The sequence below is a fragment of the Pristis pectinata genome, chromosome 7 (assembly GCF_009764475.1).
Source record: "Pristis pectinata isolate sPriPec2 chromosome 7, sPriPec2.1.pri, whole genome shotgun sequence".
Classification (NCBI taxonomy): domain Eukaryota; kingdom Metazoa; phylum Chordata; class Chondrichthyes; order Rhinopristiformes; family Pristidae; genus Pristis; species Pristis pectinata.
The window spans coordinates 78,172,764-78,193,811 of NC_067411.1; the positions used below are offsets into that span (position 1 = coordinate 78,172,764).

Here is a 21,048-nt window from a genome sequence, read left to right on the forward strand (position 1 = left end):
AAAAGAGATGAATGAGAGGGACTTTATAAAACTTTACTCAAAGGAAAGATTGCATTAGGCTTTGGTTTTTGTGCTGATTTTAACAGTGGTTTGCAACTATCCCTTGTTTAATTACCATAGTCTCGATTCCAAAACAACAAGAACCAATACTACAACCTTTTTAATCAAAAAGCTTAGGGAAAACATTCTCTCAACTGAATAATTTAAGTTAGAAAATCAGCACGTGCTTCATTTGTTAGAAGTTATTCTCTTTCTTGAACGTTGTATCAATTTTTTAGTCAGCATTATTGTTCTTGGTGCAAATTTGTTCATCAATAAAGTAGCACAAAACAATTTAAAAATATGTCTTATTATTTCAATTCAGTCAAAATGGGTTTGATTTGTTAATACAATTCAATTCCAAAATAAAGAAGTTACATATACCTACCATGGTAACAAACCTGTTGAGCCAAAAGTAAATTGAAACAGATGCAAAAACAAGAACAAGAATAATGGCTAAAGTGAACTAAATAAGATGGCGCAAAACACACGTTAAAAAAATGAAATTAAGACGTCACATGAAAATAACAAATTAACTTATTACTGCAAAACAGAGCTTTAAAATACATCAGCTAGATATTTAGCACCTGCTTTGCCTGTCTGGATTCTCGGCACAGGTGTGCTGTGATGGAACAGTTTTCCAATGCAATGCTTTTTCCACCATAGCCTCTGCATCCATTAATCCAAATCCATAAAGATGGCTTACTGTAAACATAAAAATGTCACTGTTAGTAACTCCCCAAAAAATATATCCCTTCTGAATGGAAGGGTCACTCCTTTTATCAATGGGACCACTGCCCAATAAACACCCCGATTCATGTACCCAGGTGTCTCATTCAGCTCTTTAGTGGAACACATAAGCAGTTATAGGTACCAGTCTCAGGAATGAAGTATTGAAGGATGATGTCCTGGCCAACAGATGTGTTTATATCATATTCCCATTGTTTCTTTGTATGAATAAGCAACCTCTCTCTAAAGTAAGTGTTAACATAATAATTAATACAGATGGCGCCATTTGCATCACCAATCCTGCATATAGCTTAATTTCAAATAGAGTTGAAATTATGCTCTATTCAAAGATGAATACTTCTGGAGTCTGAAGTAGATATATCCTTTGATTATCATACTAAATTCTAAACATCACTTTTTGGATGACAACAAGCAGGAAGAGGATACAAGGGTGCAGAGGGATTCAAGGGAAAGTAGGCAGGCAACATGAATTAGTGAGGATATGGCATTTATAGCATTGAAAATGCAAACTCATCCAGTTTAAGAAAGAAACTGAAATGTTGAGTATTTTTTTCAAATGGTGAAATTGATAGGCATTAATGTTCAGAGGGATCTGGATGTCCTTGTCCACAAATCACTGAACATTAATGTACAATAAGCAATTAGAAAGGTATATTCTATATGTTGGCCTTTATTGCAGGAGGATTTGAATTCAAGAATAGAGACCTCCTGCTCCAATCATTGAGAGACCTGGTAAGACTGCCCCTGGAACCCTGTGTACAAGTCTGGTCTCCCTATTCTTCTTGCAATAAAGGGAGTGGAACAAAAGTTCACCAGATTAATTCCTGGGCTAAAGGGTTTGTCCTTTGAGGAGAAATTAAGCAGACTGGGCCAATACATGAGTTTATAAGAACAAAAAGGGTAGATGCAGTGATGATGTTACCCTGGATGGGGTGGCCAGAAACAGAGAGTGCAGTCTCAAAGCAAGGGGTTGGCCATGGTGAGAAGAAATTTCTTCACACAAAGGGTAGTGAATCTTTCAACTTCTATATCCAAGAGCACTGTGGAGGGGAGGCTCAGTTATTGGGTATATTCCAGACAAAGGTCAATAGATTTTTGGATATTAAGAGAATCAAGGGTTATCAGATTTATTTGGGTTATCTTTGTCATAAGGAAATATGGAAACATGAGTTAGTGCAGGAAAGGACTGCCAAAGTAAAAAATGCTCCATGATCTTACAGAATGGAAGATGGCCAACTCACATTGCTATCTGTTTTTAACGTAACCTACTGCAACTTGGAAGTGGTGTTGGCATTTTATCAAGGTTATTGGAAATTCAACAGAGCACCATCAAGTGCGAGCAGCAGAGGCTACATTCCCCATACTAAGCTAGATGGGTTGCATGTGACACTGATTTTTCATCCTGCCCCCTCCCATTTCCACCATTTTGGTGGTGGAGGCACATTAGTTTAATTTAGTATAGAATATTCTAATTTAATAAATGGGGGCATGAAAAATCTGAGATCAGCTAACTTTCAATTCTCATAAATCTGTAGTCATCTCAAATAACTAAATCATGACCAATGCTGCCCTTCTGTATTCAAAAACAACAAATTCACAATCATCTGTTTTCCATCATGAAGGTACAGTTAATTATTCTACTTGAACTTATCTAACCTGCACCTTCCTCTAGCACAGTGCATGGATCTGAGAGGTGGCGGTACCTCCATCTTGGTTCTATTGATTACAACTACTACAGTTCCCAACCCAAACCAGATGAACTCCTGTCTTCAGTCACAAAGCTCACACTGACTGTTCCACTGAGAAGTATGCAAAATAAACCTGGGGTTTATTAAAAAGTCATGCACTTTAGACAGAACCCTGCAGCCATGGCTGAAAATTGCAGCTTTAAATGTGTAATGCATCACTGACATTTTATGAACCATTACAAACATTTTTCAGGGATAGTCTTGTGTTTCTGTGGGGGCATTAGTTCACCTTACTTATCTGCATTTATTTATTTATTTTTAATTTATTAGGTGGAGCAATTACTGGAAGAACAGAAAAGCCCAACAAGGACAATGGCCTTTCCATCAACACAGATCAAGCTGTTTATATGCAGAATGAGCTTTATGTGCTCCTGACCCATTTTCAGACCAAAATAAGCTGCCAATGCTTAAATACTCAGCATCAAAAGGCTCTCCACATGCAGCTTGTGGAAAGCCTATCAACTGCCTGATAAATGTTGCTCAATGTTCACTAACAGTAACCTAACCAAAACATCCCATGGGGGCACTGAGCTTCTCGCTCACCATGGCTTTCTACTTTCCCAAAATGTGCCCAAAGAAGACTTCAGTGTAGAATTTTGCTAATCTTTCATACCATCAAATACATTTAATATTGCATTAATCAGATTGCCTCTGTGATTTTACTGATTCTGTTGAAAATCCATTACCACCCTTAGTCCTTTTAAACCATGCTTATTTTCTGCTACAAAATATTCTTTTAGACATTTAGTTTGTAATCAGATTTGAGAGACTATGCCATTGTGAGCTGTTGGGAGATGCGTCATTACTTTCACCACAGATTCTAGGGGTGATATTGACTGAAGCCTTTTAATTGTTGTGTTGATATTGATGCAGAATATTTACATTAAAGTTGGCAAGAACCGCATGTGAAATGGCTATTGTAGGTGGTTTTATTACCCACAGTGGAGTTAAATATTATGGGTACTACAATTAGCCTCAGTAGTAACAGGAGTGGGGGGAAAAAAAAATCCAGATATTTTGTTTCCCATTGACATTTAATCATCTCTTCTAGATAACAGAATACCTACAAAGAACAGGAACATTTTAATCTATTGATCGTAATAGTCTAGATTCCAACATGAAGAATGGCAATTTTTGGTGCAGTCGAGAGAACAAGGGAAAAATGCCATCATTTTTGCAGATATTTACTGGGTGATTCAGTACCTCCAAGAAGAAAAGTTAGGGTTAGAAGTCTCAGTGAATCAATAGCATTTGTTGTAACCGACACATATGCAGCACTCAAATTTAGAGTTTAATGTACATTGTGCCTTGAGAGGGCCCATTAAGATAAAATACAACTATAAAATATTCTTGGGCATTGCATCAATTTGTACATGATGAGTCATTTGATGCTGAATTGAATCTTGAGTGCTCTTAAGAACGTTTTTCCAAATTGAAGAGATCCCAAATATCAATTAAAATCTCCTGAAAATTAGCAATTAAAATGCAAATGTCAGGATTAATAATATACCGGAAACAGCATTTATCACAAACTGCATGTAGCATGTATGAATTGCTTTTCTCACATGAAACACAATTAGCCAAGACAAAACATAGCACATCAGGAACCAAAGTTGCCATGGGGGAAGGCTTCCCAGACAGCTGATGTTCGGCTGTCTGAAAGAAATAAACTTCAAAAGGTCCCACTTGCAAGGATTTGGCCTCCAGCTGCAAGTACACACAGACAGGCCTTCATTTTCAGGAAAGAAAATAACCATTTAGTAGGAACTGTCAATGTTACTGGAATAAAAAAGGCTGTTCCTTATAACTTTACAGTTTGGGTCTGTTGCTGTTTGCCTTATTTCTTTCAAATATTCAGGAAACACTTGTTGCTGCACCATACTCAATACAACCTCATGGACTAAAATAAAGTGGAAGCATCTCCTTAGCAGAGAGTACATTGCCAACTTTGACATATAATCCTTGCACAACAAATGAACCTGTCCAAATAGGAACCTCAGTAATGAAGCAGCAGTTTTCAAGAGCACATTCAAAAGCAATGCACATGATAAAAGTGCCCTTACTACCTTTCAAACTGCCAATACATCAAGTCAGTGTGCAAACAAGACAGTAAATTCCAATTTCTACAAGTAATGGAAGGATGTATTTTAATTTTATCAACACGAAAGTCAGTTTTCACTACTGACAGTGATCTGAATTAAACCATTGAGTGCTGCAATGGGTTAGCTGGAACTGGCACTGAATGAATCCTAAAACTAATTTGAACCAACGTCAATGAACTCTCAAATTAGTGCAAATCCAACCATAATTTATAAAATCATAGAGCCAGTTACAGTTAGGAAGACCACCAAGGTAAGAGTAGTGTTCTTGCATTCAGGTATGATATTGGCACATTCTACCTTGGACACGGTTTAGGAATGCTTGATTTCAATGGGACCAAAACCTATAAATACATTCCTTTACCCAACACTCAGGCTTGGTCAATATAAACATAGACCATGTCTTGTTTACGATGAGAGGCGATGTTGTCCAAACTACACCACTGCTATCCTGCTTAAATTTATATTAACTGCTGACTGGAGGCAGTTCAGCTGGTAGTAGTTCTTCCAACACTTGGAACATGATTTTTTACTTTGTAGAGAAAATTCCAAATCCATGCAGCAGACTCAGGCTGATTGTGTAATTTGCAGCTGCCACTAATCTAATGTGTTCACTATAATGGAATGCAGGACATTATATAGAGGCTGTAAAATGTATAATCTCCATGCAACAAAGTATTTGTTTTGAAAAGGAAATAAATGAACCCATATTTAAATAGTTGCAGATCTGTTAATGTGACAGCAATAAGAACAGTGCATTTTATGTTATCTCAAGACATGAATGAAAGTTTATGCTTACTGTTAACCATTATGGAGGTGTCACTGCATAACACCAAGATTAACAATCATATAACTTAAAACTTTGCTAGGGTAAAAGGAAAAAATGTATTTGGGCAAAACAAAAGGACATTTTACTTTAATTATATATAGATCTTTAATTAGGAGTAAAATATATTTATTTAATAAATATGCTCTGTACCTCGGTAGCCTGCGCCATTGGTCTTCCAGTCTGGAGCATTGAGATGACCAGAGCGTGATGTCTTCACAATAATATGTTGCACATCTCTCCAATTCAGGTCAGGGCTGAAAAAAGGAGGCACCAATGTTAACTACATCACTCTCAAAATTCAGTCCAACTTTTAAAAGCAACAATTCAAATTTACTTCTCAATTTTAAGCAATTTCAAGTCAATTATGCAATCTACTTTCTTCGTTTAAAAGGTAGCATTCAGCAACAATTTCAGTAACATAAATAAATAAACCCCCATTGCTCCAATTACTTCTTATAATCTCAATTTAACTGACTGGATCGGATGCTTTAAATTTAATTGAGAAGGAAAGAGCCCACAATTGGCCTCCTGGGAGCTTTGTTGCAATCTGTTAGCTATATTCATTGCTGAGTTAAATTCACCTTAAAATGGACTGGGCTGCTTATTGATAAAGAAAAGACTTTTGTTAAAAGCATGTTTTTGTTTGAAGTGAGCCTACAGATTTAATTGAAAATTATTCCACAGTAATCCACATTGCAGTAACCTATTGCTGATCAACAAAAATAAAATGCTTTAGCAGTTTGGTTAACCTATTTTCGCCCAATGCAAAAATAATCCATATTAAATCTTTCACCATAAAAGTTCAAAATACAAAGAAAGCCAAGGACTCCGAAACAGAATGGGTTGTAGTATTCCTTTCCCTAGTTTTTCCTACTTGTTTAATTTGAGTAGACCATATTCTCTTTATTTTATTTGTGAACATTATCACTTTCTGTAAGAGTGTTGACTCTTGTTAGGCCTTGGTCCCATTGTTTATTGAAATAAACATACATCATAGGAATAGACAGTGTCAACAAGTGATTCAGCAGAGGCAAGCTTATTGGCAGTTAAGTCTGGTTCTGATACACAATGAATTGGTTCGATTTCCATTCTCTCAGAAAATGATGTAGGATATTAACAAATAGAAAAGGAGATGGCAAACTGGCTTAGACGTTGAATTCTATAATTTATGTTTGTCAGCTGAATGCATGGTCATGATTGGAAGAGAGACTAAATTCAGGCATGATCAACAATCTCAAATTAGGAGTACTCTCAAATCATTATAGGCTGAAGGATTTGGCAAAGATAGGGAGGGTCAACGTCCATCGAGAAATTTTAAAGTACAGTTAAAATGAGCAATAGGTTTTGGAGATAAAAAGGCTCACGTGATCCAAATTTGCTGAAAATAAGGGCGAAGGCTGTATAGAATTGCATTTGAACAGTCAACTCCAAAGGTAACAAAGACACTGGTAAGAAATCAGCCTTAAATTAGTTGATGCAGAGATGGAATTGGACTGCATCAAGACCTGGAAAGGTTGTGCCTTCAATCACTCCTTGGAATCACCCGAAGTTCATCCCAAGTCATTTACATCAAAGTTGTATACCCTCTGCTATATCTATGCTTCTCCAATCTAGCCATTTGATCTTCTGTGAATTTAATTTCTACGCTGTTGACAGCTATGCCTTCGGCTGCCATGACCAAAAATTGTGGTATTCCCTCCTCAAACCTCTGTCTCTTTTCTTGCCCATGTCTTTTAACATGCTCTTAATAATCAATCCCTTGGTCAACACTTTTGATTACCCTGCCCTAATATCTGTGTCAAATTTGTTTTAATGATGTATCTTTTGGCAGTTTGCAACATTAAAGATGAAATATAAATATCATCTTTGCCAGACAGGAATAAAATATCCAGTACTTTGAGCCTGTTCTACCATTTCACTATTAATTCTCAAGAGCCTTATCTAACTACCTCCATTCCATTTTTAATTAAAAGCTAATTAAACATTTACTGGAACAGAATTACCTTATCAGATAGAACCATACAAACTTGGGGAAAAATTATCAAAGCCATGTTAATAAATAAAGAGTTAGCTCAAAATTAGTTAAACGTTCCAATGTGAAGATGAACACTCTTGGTTTTGGGTAATATTTATTGTATAATAAATAGCAACAAGCAAAACACTGTAGAAATCTAACATCAATAAAAGAGAATCTTGAATTTTCTATCATCTTTATATTGAAAGAGATGAATTCTATTTTACTTACAAGGGCAAAAAATACCCTCATTTCCAACTGACACCACAGAAATATTAGAATTATAAACACTTTAAACTCTCTGCTACTGTATTAGCACTGAAGGAGATCGCGACACACTCTAATGCAGTTCCAGCATAACTAAATCTTAGCATTATCAAGCAATCATGAAAATTCATTTTGATAATGTCAGATAATTCTTTTTATGTCAACCGTAAAGAGAACAGAACTCTGTCTGAAGGGCAGTTAATTCATCCAGAACCCAAGTTATTCATACCACGAGGACACCTTCAAACATGTATTACTTTGAAATAAAACTGTCCACATGTACTGCTCAGTGGAATCAGACTCCACTGATAACAAGTTTTAAAAGGTATAAATGAATGACACAAACAATGAAGGGAGGTAATCAGAACTTTGATTTTTATATTATAGCAGAGCAATGCAAAAGGAAGCACAAAAGACTGCAAATGCCATTAATTCTTGACGATGCAAATTAATTTTGCTAGAGACAACTTGAAAATTTCAACAATAGGCACGTGAAATGGTTTGGGTGAGGTGGGAACACGGAAGGAAAGAAAAATAAAGCAAAACTAGGGCTACAGTAAAATTCCAATAATCTGCTAATGGACTCTTCAGAAAACCTGATGGTTTAGTGTCAGCACTATCACATGATGCTTGCTGCATTCTATTTCAACTCGCTGGGGTCCCAGTTCACATTCCCTTTAAGTCACCAGGGACCCCAATTCACATGCTCCCTTCAAACTCACACAGTTTACTGGAAAATTTATAACTGTGTAACATCTAAAATTAGTGAATTAAATGTATATTGGGACATTTATAGGAATAAATCCAACAGTCCAGAAAATCTGCTAGTCCACCACATCAAATACGCCAAAGTATCAGAGTTTTACTCTGTTAGGTTAGTAGCTCACCTTACGGCTCAAATGATTTACCATTGAGCAGTCTCAAGCAGAACTAATGGATCTCAGCATAAACCACAGCAACAACACTTCTTTTGCTTCAGTAGTACCACTCAAGGACAAAGGAGGGAAGTTATGCCAAGAGACAGAGGAAGTGGGCGAGGTACTAAATGCCCACTTCACCAAGGACATAGAGGATAGTAGGATCAGGGAGGGGTATGCTGATGTTCTAGGGCATGTTGATATCAAGAAGGGTTAGGGCTCTTGAAGAACATTAACGTGGATAAGTCCCCATGGCCTGATGAGATCTACCTAGGTTATTGAGAGAGAACATTGATGAGGCCTTGGCAGTGATCTTTTCATCCTTTTTAGCCACAGGCGAAGTTTCAGGAGACTGGAGAATAACCAGTGTTGTTCCTGTTTAAGAAGGGCAATAAAGAGAAAGACAGGAAATTATAGGTTGGTGAGCTTTATAAAGATTCTTAGGGATAGAATATATTCACATCTGGAAAAGCATAGACTTATTAGGGATTGTCAACATGGCTTTGTGCAGGGGAAGCCATGCAAACTTGATTGAGTTTTTTTCCTGATGTGGTGACAAAAATGATTGATGAGTGTAGGGCAGGGGATGTTGTAAATGAGAGTGGCAGGTGCCTGGACCGCACAGCCAGGGGAAGTAGTGGAAGCAGAAATGATAGCAATGTCTAAGAGGCATTTACACAGACACATGAACAGGCAGGGAATGGGCAGGATATAGACCACGTGGAAGCAGATGGGATTAGTTGAAATTGGCATCATGAGTCAAAAGGACCTATTGCTGTGCTGCACTGTTTTATATTCCAGCACCACACAACATGGCTGTTTGGGTATGGGAAATGAGAAGGGAATACAGAAATGTGGAAAAGGGAATTATTTTGTTGTTCAATCCTGTTCTGTTGCTCAATAAAATCATGGTTGACCTATAATCCTCACAAATTCCTTATCCCCTCTTCTAGTACCCATAATTTTTATGAAAAAAAAGAAGCCTTTTCAGAAGGTCTATTGTGGAACAGTTCACAATAAGCTCATAGCTGTGTGGAGTGGTCTGCTTTAGAGTGCATTATAAAGTGTATGTAAATTTGGGCATCTGGGGAGAATGGGAATTCAGTGCAAAGGGAGATGGAGGTTAAGATCAATACACTGTAACTGTTTGAAGATGTGCAAAATGTTGACTAGTATCCTCAGCTCAATCCAAATGTCTGTACATTTAGAAAATCTTTACCAAGACAGAAAAAATGAACAACAAACAAGTTGTCTACTTACAGTTTGCATATGGTGAGGTTGCCCACTTTGGTCACAGCTTGGAGTGGGGCAGGTTGGTGTGACCAATAGTGGACAGAGGGAGAGGACACCAACTTAGAGAACAAAGACCCAGAGGTGTAGCGATACCCAAAAGAATAAGGAAGTTTGTCAGGAGGACTATGGAATACTGACCATATCATCTCAGAGCAGGAGGGTGTTCAAACAGAAGAGGAGGAGATAACAATGTGGCAATCACCACTGAATCCACATAGTACCAAGCAAGGCATGACTCAACTAGCTTGAATATGGGAAGGAGTGGTGGACGCAGCCAGCGTGGTCCATGCTGGAACCAGCAGCGTTGGAAAGAGCAAGCCAAAGGTTTAGAAAATTCTTGGTGTGAGAAGCTAACTGCAAAAGCCTGCAGGACCTGGATTTTTATTCAAGCCACATGAATATTGTTCTGGAGTAAACACTGGAACATCCAGTGTTGGACTTTCTCTGGACAGTAGGTATTTTCAAAACAGCACTGGGCTGTGTTGTGTTGGAAGCCCCAAGTCCCTCAGCTACCATTCGTCCTTCTGCATTGCCCCCCCCCCCAACAGCTTTCAATCACTATTTCCCCAACCCCCAATGTCACTGATACCACCTCCAAGACCAGACCCTCAGACCAAATCATTGAATCCCTGATCCTTTGGCTAACCTAACAACAATAGCTTTCTCTCCCCCCACCTCATCCCCACACAAACCATGATCCATCCAGGGATCCAGGTCCAAATACCCTACCCTACAATGGTGTCCTCCATCTTCACTTCCTCTTCCACTTCCAACAAGATGCCTGAACTTTACCTCCCACTCCTCCCCTCCCCAATCCTTGGCCAATCACAAGCCATCATCCTCCTTCCTGCTCCTGCATGGCTGCTACCCCTTAACAATAACAAGTCCCAATATGTCACCTCCCCCACCCCCGCCCCCCAACTCACCACCAGCTGGCCATTAGTGAAATCTGGTTTAGGATTTGGTTAGGGCTTGGACAGAGGGTGGGGAAAATGGGGTGGTGGAAAACCATGGACACAACTGACTGATTGTTAGAGCCTCAGTACAACATCCATCTAGGGCACTCATTTGGTGAAAAATTAAAACTGATGGCATTGTATACAAATGTACAAAGGATTCATAATAGAATAAAACAAAGTAATGGCACAAGTAGATAACAGCTTGCATTTATTCTGTCACAATTATAGGGATCATGGTTGAGAATTATGATCATAATTCTCAAAGTTACCATAAATGGTGATCATGGTTGAGAATTAAATATTGCAAAGTATTGGATATTTACAAAGAACAATTGGGGGGAAAAAATGAAGGCAGTCCTGATAAAAAGGATGACACAGGATTGGTAAAGAGGAATAATACTGGCCCAAAAGACAGCAAGTGGTACAAGGTAGAGAGTAGAGATGTACACATTTCTTGAAAAGAACTGGTGGGAGTGGTTTACTTCCCCCTAACAGCAACAACGCTGTTGGAGAGAAATACATTACAATATAAAAAGAGCTTGTAACAATGATAATGTAATAACCACAGGGGACTTAAATCTTCACATAGGCTGAGCAAATTATGCTCTCAGAATGTATTTGGGTCATCCTTTGCTGCTTCCTAAAACACTCAGAATCTTCAGATTACTACTCTTCTTGTTAACATTAGAAACCTCAATTGCACTGGAAACCACAGATAGATCATTTTTCCCTTGAATATTTTCCCCAATAGGAAGGACATTTATTGTGAGTTCTGATGTTTCTTCAAATGGTTTTCAAATAAATGCTGTTTATAAGTGAAGACCAGAATCAAGGTATTCTTCAGTGAGTGACTCAATAGATTGCTAACACTTTTCCACCATCTACAAGGTACTAATCAGGAATGTAATGGAATGCTCTACGATTGCCTAAATATGGAGCTCCAAACATATTCAAAAAGCTTAAAGCAATCCAGGACACAGAAGCTATTTGACTGGCACTCCATCTACCACATTAAACATTCATTTCCTCCACCAGCAATCAACGAAGGTCATTGTGCGTGTCATTTACAAGATCCATTGCAGCTACTCAGAAAAGCTTTACAAGCGACTCCCAAAACCAATACCACCGAGATAGACGAAGGAAATAGTCCCGTGGGAAGATAACCATTTGCAAGTTACCCCAGTTTACAAAGATTGACTTGAAAATCTATTGGAGGTCCTTCAATGTCACTAAATCAAAATGCCATAAATCCAATCTCTCAGCACTCACCTGTAACATATAGACCATAGCAATTCAATACAGTGACTTGCTATCAACTTTGCAAGGGCAGCTATGGACAGGACATAAATTTGGATCTTGACAGTAATGCTCAAAAACATTCCTCAGCAGCAAAGGTAACTTGCCAGACACCCAGGGAAAACTAATACCCGGGGATGGGGATCCACAGAAATGAATGCAGCAAAATAACAGTGATGAAGAAAATGGAGGCACTTAAGAATACATGTCCCAAGAGACCAGGCAAGAATATTTCATATATTCTACTTATGATCAAAAGTTCACTTAATTCAGCAACTATTCCTTTAGTTTGAAAAACAAGTAGTGATGAGAGGAAGAAATTAGGGAATTACAGATCAATTAGCTTAACATGCATTCTTGGGAAACTACTAGAGTCCATGGTTATGGATAGCAGGTCAAAACACCTTTAAAATATTTAACTAATGACAGCCACTAAGGAATTCTTAATGCAAAATCATGCCTCACACAAGGTCACATGCTTTTAAGAGGTAACTAGGAATGGAGAACATCAACTCATGTTATTTATGTAGATATCAAAAGTTTTTTTGATGTCCCACAAGAGACTGTCAACTCAAGTTAAAACTCATGAAATTTGACAAATTATTGAACTCACTAGAAAATTGACTAAATGCCAAGCAACAGAATAAAGAGAAAAGACAAATGTTCCAATAGGGTTACACCACATGAATATATGGGGAGTTGTGGTGGGTGGCAGTAATTATTCAGCAGATTTATAAACACTTGAAGATGGGACATGAAGTCATGTACCCATATTTGCCAAAATTTAGTCAGATGGTGTTGTAAGCGAAAACTTTAAATAGCAAAGAAATACAAATGGAGTAATAAATGTGCTGATAGGTTGAAGACATAAGATACTGCAACGGCTGAAATCTGGAGCCGGTAGGTTAATTGGCTACTAAAAACTTACTTCAGTATATAAATAGGTGGCAAAAGAAGCAAGGGGGAGTTAATGGGAATGCGAGGGAGAGAAAATATGTTACAGGGGTACAGGGAAATAAGGAAAGGGGGAATGGGACTAATGGGATGGCTCTGCTTGGAGTCATCATGGATTTGATTGGCTGAATGGCCTCCTGTTGTCTTGTATTTAGTAAAATATAGCATGCGGCCTAAAAATGCAGAAATGGATTTCAAAGTAGGCAAATACCCAATTAATTTATTTTGGGTCCAAAAGCGACAGAATGGAGAACTTCCTAAATGGTGAAAAGCAGGATTTAGTGGATGCCCATACAGAGTTAAGAGGTTACATACATAGATAATTAAAATGGAATTGATAGGTTCTGAAAATAATAAAATAGAGGGCAAGAGACACCAAGAAAAGATTATTTCTCCTTATTTGCACCTATGGATCATAATGAGTTCAGGATCAGATGCGACTTCACTGTTTTCCCCAAATATTTAGTGTCTTTCGTATATTAGAAGTGACTAAATAACTAGCTACCTGAAGAAAAGTAGAAACCTTGAAGCATGCCATGAATTATAATTAACTGTTGTCGAGGAGGAAGAAATCTGGAAATCAATTTAGCAAAAGAATTCGGATAAAAAGCAAACTGCATTTCAGTTTAGTGGATGATGCACTAAGCTCACAGAACAACTATCCCCTTTTCAAGCAAAATAAAAAGCTGCTGGAGAAACTCAGTGGATCAGGCAGCATCTGTGGGGGGGGGGGTGAGGCGGGGTGGAGAGAAAGAACAGACAGTTAACTGTCCATTTCCCTCACAGATGCTGCCCGACCTGCTGGGTTCCTCCAGCAGCTCATTTTTTGCTCCAAATGCCAGCATATGCAGACTCTTGTATCCCCTTTCCAAACCTGGCAAGATATTAACTGAGAATTTTAAAAAATATATCAAAATATAAATATTAAATCAAATAATTCAGAAGAAGACAAAGCTGTTTAAAACTGGAGAATGCAAGCCAAGGGAGGCCAGATTGTTGCAATAGTGCACTTTAAGCCAGTCAACAAAATATGCAATCTCCAACCAACCACTGTTTAAAATTGCCCTCATACCAAGGACGTGTGGATCCTTTTTTTGAAAATAAGAAAGGCAGGTGTAAAACAAAGTCTTGGATGCAGCCAGGATAGGCTGATGTCATTAGTCATAACTTGACTTGCTGTGCATACATGAAATTCTGTAATATGACAACATATTACTAATGCATTCCAAAGTACAAGTTACAACATAGTTCAAAAAATAAATATTGAGTGGGGAAAAAAAAACTAACCTATAACCTTTTAGCTAAGCTATAACTTATGGCAAAGCAGCCTGTGATGGAGCAGATCAGACTCAGCTCTGCTCTCCCACCACATCTGCTCATGAACGGTGGGGGATAATTAACGAGAGGGGGCTCCAGCATGTCCCCCTCACCACTGACGTCAGTGCCCAAGACAAGGCTGAAGCACATTCCAAAATAGAAAAAGTGCTGGAACGCAAGCTTTCCAGTGAAGGACACAATTATTAGGCATCCAGCTAAGACACACCATCAACATGAGCTAGAACACATTTGGTTGTTTCAAATACATGGTGCCACATGCATTGGCTTCAAATCTATGTTATTCTGCATCTTGGTGGCTTTGTAAGGGAATTACAGCTCTAGCTGCTTAGGCTGAGTGAAGAATATGGTAAATTATTATGATTGCAAACAAATTCCTTCAAAAACACCAAATAGCAGGCCAGGTGGATGGCTTTTGTGTTTCCAGCTGTGTTTAGATGGGACCAGCTGCATTGTTAAATGTAATTTTACAACAGCAAGAGTCATTACTGACTAGGTCATATACAGCCTCTAAGAGGAAAGCAGTTTCTCAGTGCACTGTTGGAATAAAAATGTGAAGTTCAACATGAAGTGCAACCAGTCAATTTCAGAGCAACTCTTCACCAACCGAACCATTGCTTATACTTTATCCGATGCTTCAATTATCACTAAATCTTCATGGTGCACTTTTTAAAATTTGTTCCTTCTTAAGCTTAGCTCACTGGACAGCTGCATCTACAGTACATGAAATTCCTATAATTACCTTACTATAACAAGTTCCTCCAGCATTTAATGACAGGATCAAACCAGATCCAGCTCACTGCCCGAAATCACTGCCCATGCTCCCCAAATTCCCCATGTTACCTGGATCGATCTCATCGGCCTTCCACACTCTCTGAATGTCCCTGACAGGCTTTGCAAGGCGGCAAAGGTCTGGTGCAAAGTTCATCTCCTGTTAAAGCTGTGTTTAGAGAGTTTTAAGATGTCTCTCACATTGTTATAAAACAACAGAGACCAATCGATTGCATGAATACAAAATAGATATATAAATAGATTAAAAAGTGCAAACTACCATAATGTAACACACATTTCTGAATCTATTAATGTACAAGACCAATATTACTTCTTCTAATTAACTTTAAACAAGCTTCTGAAAACTCAGCCTCACGATTCCCTGGATAGGCTCGATATTACTTTGGAAACAAATGGGCTGAACCATTTGCTCATGAGGTTCATAACTGACTGAAAACTAGGAATAATTCTGTAGACTTACTCAGAGTTCAAGCTCAAATTACAGAATGTTTTCAACAACCAAAACGAAATGCACCCTTTATCTGTGCTGAATATTTACTAAAAAAAAATCACTAATTCTATTACCGGTATCACCGTCAGGATTCAGTTGCATACTTGCCTCCATGTTCAAAGTTCATGGGTTAAAGTCCCAATACAGATATTTGATCAAGGCTGACCTGCCAGTGCAGTACTGAAGGAATGCTACGTTGGATTTAAATTTTTAGCTCTTTAAAATACAAAAGGTACTATTTTAACATGAAACAGAACATGTTCCATGAGCTACTGAAGCTTTGCAAAATGTCAAATATGCCTGCAAACAATTGATGGCCCAACAGCTTTGGCAGTGAGCCTGGAAGATGAGACCTTTCTGTTGTTGATGCTTCCAAAAGCCCAGCCTGCTGCCTGAGCTGGCCACATCAAAATGGTAGGAGCCAGGCGAACACTGCACCAGGACCACCCTGGAACAAATAGTGGCACAGGAGGTTGAAGGGTAGGTAGCTGGCGATTTGGGGGGGAAAAACAGAAAACCTGCCCCTTTGCACCTGGAACTGAACAGAAGTTATCTACTTTGAAAAACTTAAGGTAGTGAATGTGCTACTTGTAATCAATGAAAATTCCTTCTATTCCAGAGGTTCAATAGGATTGGAAAACCACAAATGCAGCATCATCATTTAAGAAAGGAATGAGACCAAAAAACAGGAAGCTATTAGCCAGTTAGTCCAACATCTGTCAATTGCTGGAATCCATTACTGAAGAGGTATTAGCAGGTTATTTAAGAAAATCATAAGACTATGAAGCAGAGTTAACATGGATTTATGAAAGGGGAATCCTGTTTGACAAATTTGCTAGAGTTGGTTAAGATGTAACGAACATATGGATAAAGGGGAACCATAAAATATACTATATTTGGATTCCCAAAAGATATTCAATAAGGTGCCACACAAAAAGGTTATTGCACGAGAGCAGATGTTATTGGGGATAATATATTGGCATGGTTAGGGGAATGGCTAACTAACAAAATCTGTTGCAATAAATGGGTGTATTCCAGATTAGCATCAATAATCAAAGGGAATCAGTGATGGGGCAGGGCCTCAACTATTTATATAACTTGGGTGAAGGAGCTGAGGATGCTGTGACTGAGTTTGTTGACGATGCAGAAATAGTGGGTTTACAAGCAGCAAGGACAAAGAGCATGCAAAGGAATATAGATAGATTAGGAAGTGAGCAAGAAGTTGGCAGATGGAATAAAATGTTGGAAAGCACAAGGTTATCGAATTTGGAAGAAAGAATAAAGCAGCAGGTTATTTAAATGAATGGGAATGTAAAGAGTCCTAGGACATCAAATACCAAAAGATAGCAAACAGGTAAAAGTAATGAAGGCAGCTAGTGGAATGTTAAATTTTATTGCAAGAGGTGTGGGATATAACAGTAATGAAGTTTTGATACAGCTTTACAGGATGCTAGTGAGATCGCACCCAGAACACTTGGTTTCTGTATTAAGGAAGGATGTGCTTGCATTAGAGACAGTGCAGGGAAGGTTCCCAAGTTGATTCCTGGGATGAAGGGATAGTTATATGCAGAAAGGTTGAACAGATTGGAGTATAGAAGAATGACAGGTGATAACTCAAACATGTGGAATTCTGAGGGGATTGACTGTATGTACCAACAGGATATTCCCCTAGTAGGACATATCTAGATATAAAGAACATTGTTTCAGATAAGGACTCTCCCATTTCAGACAGAGTTAAGGAAGAATTACTTCTCCTTGAAGCTATAAATGTTTGGAATTCCCTAATAGAGAGAATTCAGGAGGCAGAGTCATTTAATTTATTTAAGGAAGACACTGACAGACATTTGAACCACAAGGAAATCGAGGAGAATAGGGAGAGTGGTGATTGAATCATCCATTAATGAATGGCAAAGCATGATCGGATGGCCAAGTGACCTGTGCTGCATTATGTTTTTATGACATTAATTCACCTTCTTAAATATTGATACTGGCAAAACTCAGTGCTGAGAAAACATTTTTATCATAGAAACACCATAAAAACTTAACAGTGTCTTTAACAGAGTAAAATGCACCAAGACATTTCACAGGAGTTTGACTGAACAAATTTTAACACCGAGCCACACAAGGAGATAATCCAAAGCTTAAAAAGGGGGATACGATTTTAAAGAACATCTTCAAAGAAGAGTTGGGAGAGAGGCCAAATTGCTTTGGGCAAGAACCCCAGAGCTTGGGACCCAACAGCTGAAAGTATGCCATAAAATAATAGGGCAATGTAAATGGCCTTGTTCAAGAGGCTGGAAGTGGAGGACAGTGTTGATAGAGTTTTGCAGGACTGGAAGAGGTTGGAGACACAGATTTGCGAAAAAAAGTTTAAAACTATACAATGAAGTTTTCTCACGCATCTCATACAAGATTCTGCTTATGAAATTATCCTGACGTAAAAGGGATAATGGCTTTGTTTACTGAAGCAAATCAAAAAAAAAGCAAGCCTATTTAGCAATACAGAAATAGATTGTATGGTTCAATGGTTCAGTTCCGATGCAGAGAATATGGAAATCCTTGTCACGTTTCTTGTCTGTCAGTTTAGAAGCAAATGGCTAATAACAAAAAAAAATGTGTGGAGTGAAAAGAAAAATCTTGCTAAGATTTAAAAAGACTAATTCAGGACACTTATACCAGTGACATAATGCTTTGAATTCTGAAAAGAAAGCATGGCATAAAAGTTATACTGATATTAAAAGGGTTATATCATCTGTACTTGTTGCATACATTAACAATTTAACTACTGATACTTCATCTCAGATCCAGATATGATGTGCTCATTCATAGATCTGAGAAGGCTCAAGTCTGCATTTTCCCCCCAAACAAAAGCTCATGACAACCCAGAAAGGTAGTCAAACAATACATTTGGCAGGCCAATTCTGGCAAACCTGTGATGATGATCTGAGTATCTTTTGCAGAAAACCTTCCACCACTGCAACATTTAAAAAAACTTTTGTTTGAATACAAAGCCAAAGACATTGTGACAGATTCAATGCTTTTAAAAGGCAGCTCCTTTCAATGAACTGAGAGAGAAATAGGAAGCTGTACAAGTCCATTTAGACAATTTGGCCTTATTTACCTGTTACATTGGACTGATGCCCAGCAGTTCAAATTAAATACACAGGTCCTGCTTAGTAAATACGCAAATTGCCAAAGCAAAATTGACCCACCAACTTGCACAACTTCCTCGTAGTTTCCTTCCTTAACAAGGAAACAAGGTGCAGCAGTGACCTATTGGGCTTTTTCTTCAGCAAAGGTTTAGTTTCTTTTGGGCAGCAGTAACCAAAATGCATCTACCTGTGCAAAATGAATATACTTACGCAATCAGCCAATACCAGCTTATGAAAATATTTTAAGCATAACATAAACTGTCTTGTGAAAATGATTAAGATGTAGGTGTTTAAAATTTATCCAAATGTTAAATTGGCCAAGCTTGTCAGTTTTCATTAGGATCATAGAGGGAACATTTAACACAAGTCATCGAGCAATAAGTTGGAGCTTACTTTGCTTCCAGTGCCAGTGCTATGATTCCTGCAGCCATTGGTGCTGATGCAGAGGTTCCTGTGTGGCTATCTGTACATCGCTGTCTGAGGTCAGTGGTGATCTGAAACAGGAAAGAGATTTGTCACTTCTGAGGTGGTGGTGGATAGGCTGGGTTAGTTTTCCTTGGAGTGGAGGAGGCTGACAGGGTCCTGATAGAGGTGTCCAAGATAATGACAGGCATAGATAGGGTGGATATTAGGAAACTTTTTCCCATAGCAGGGATACTTAGGACTAGAAGGCTTGGTTTTAAGGTAAGGGGTAATTGGTTTAGTGGAGATCTGGAAAGGGTAGTTGGAATTTGGAATGCATTGCATTGAGACAGGTATTCTCAACATTCAAGTAGTATCCAGACAAGTACTTGAATTACCAAGGCATAAAAGCAATGGACCAAGTGCTGGTAAACAGAATTAGCATGGACAGCTGCTTGATATTTGGTATGGACATAGAGGACTGAAAAGCCTGTTTCTGCGCTGAACAGTTCTACAATTATGATGTAATTTAAATGAATTTTGATCCAACTGGGACAGACAAATTTGGCTTGCACTGTTGGCAGAGAAAAACTAATTTCTTTCCATTAATAACTGCACAATCACACACAAAGCTGAGAACTAGACCACAAAGAGGTGGCACAGGCAATTCCACTCCTCACACAACTATATTCCAAAGTTCATTGGCAACAAATATAATCAAAAATACAAAACCTAAATGCATGGAATTATTTTTGCTATTAAACTGATAGAGAAATACATGAAGAACTGCTCATGCTCATTGAGTAGAGAAAGTAAAAATAAATACATGGATTAAAAAGCAACATGACAACACAATAAACAAAGATGTAAAGAAAAGTAAATGTAATATTCAGGAATACAATGGTTTGATGTGGACTATTAACCATGATTAGAGTTCATTAAAAGGCCATTAACTCTTGCTCTCTCTCCCCACAAATGGTGCCCAACCCAAGTATTTCCCACATTTTCAGTTTTATTCCAAGATTTCCACTATCTGCAGTATTTTGGTTCTGTGCAAACATAGGCTGATATCATTTGATGACTTGTTTGCTGAATCCTCCCAGGAACAAACTTATAATTGGAAGGAAAACATCAGGGCACAGATTCTGGCCTTTTTTTTAATGTATATTTTAAATATAAAACCAGGACATAATCTGCATTGCTGAAACCAGTAGCAGTGGCTGCAGGGAGAAATACCTGGTTCTGGTAGAACTGGATTCAGCTTGGATTTTGTCAGGGCCCATATGAACACATGAATTAGAAACAGGATTGGACTGCTCAGCCTCTGGAACTTGCTCTGCCATTCTATACGATCATAATTGATCTGATTGTAACTTCACTTTTCCACCTACTCCAGGTAATCTTGTATCCCTTACTTACCAAGTACACATCTCCTCTGCCTTAAATATTTATTTTTTGTAGCCGTTTGGGGAAAAGAGATTCAAAGATTCACAACCCTCTGAGAAAACATTTTAACTTATTTGTCTTAAATGGGAAAACCCTTATTCTGGATCCTCTAAATCTAGGTTCTTCCACGAGAAAAAATGTCCTCTCCACATCCATCCTCTCAAGATCCCCCAGAATCTCCAGTACACTGTTACTTCATAATATCATGCAGAACACTGGTTCTCAACCCATAGCATGCACGCTGCCTGAATAAAACAATGCACATC

General features: G+C 38.2%; 1 protein-coding gene across 3 annotated transcripts in view; it reads right to left on the reverse strand.

The window, feature by feature from the left end:
• Positions 1-21,048, reverse strand: part of pcsk5b (proprotein convertase subtilisin/kexin type 5b) — a 293,223-nt gene that overhangs the window by 145,308 nt on the left and 126,867 nt on the right. For all 3 annotated transcript variants that reach the window (XM_052019395.1, XM_052019394.1, XM_052019393.1), the window contains exons 9-11: positions 19,328-19,428; positions 5,616-5,719; positions 627-744 (exon numbers count right to left, since the gene is read on the reverse strand). In XM_052019395.1, coding sequence (XP_051875355.1) covers positions 627-744; positions 5,616-5,719; positions 19,328-19,428 — 323 coding nt within the window. The remainder of the gene's footprint in view (positions 1-626; positions 745-5,615; positions 5,720-19,327; positions 19,429-21,048) is intronic.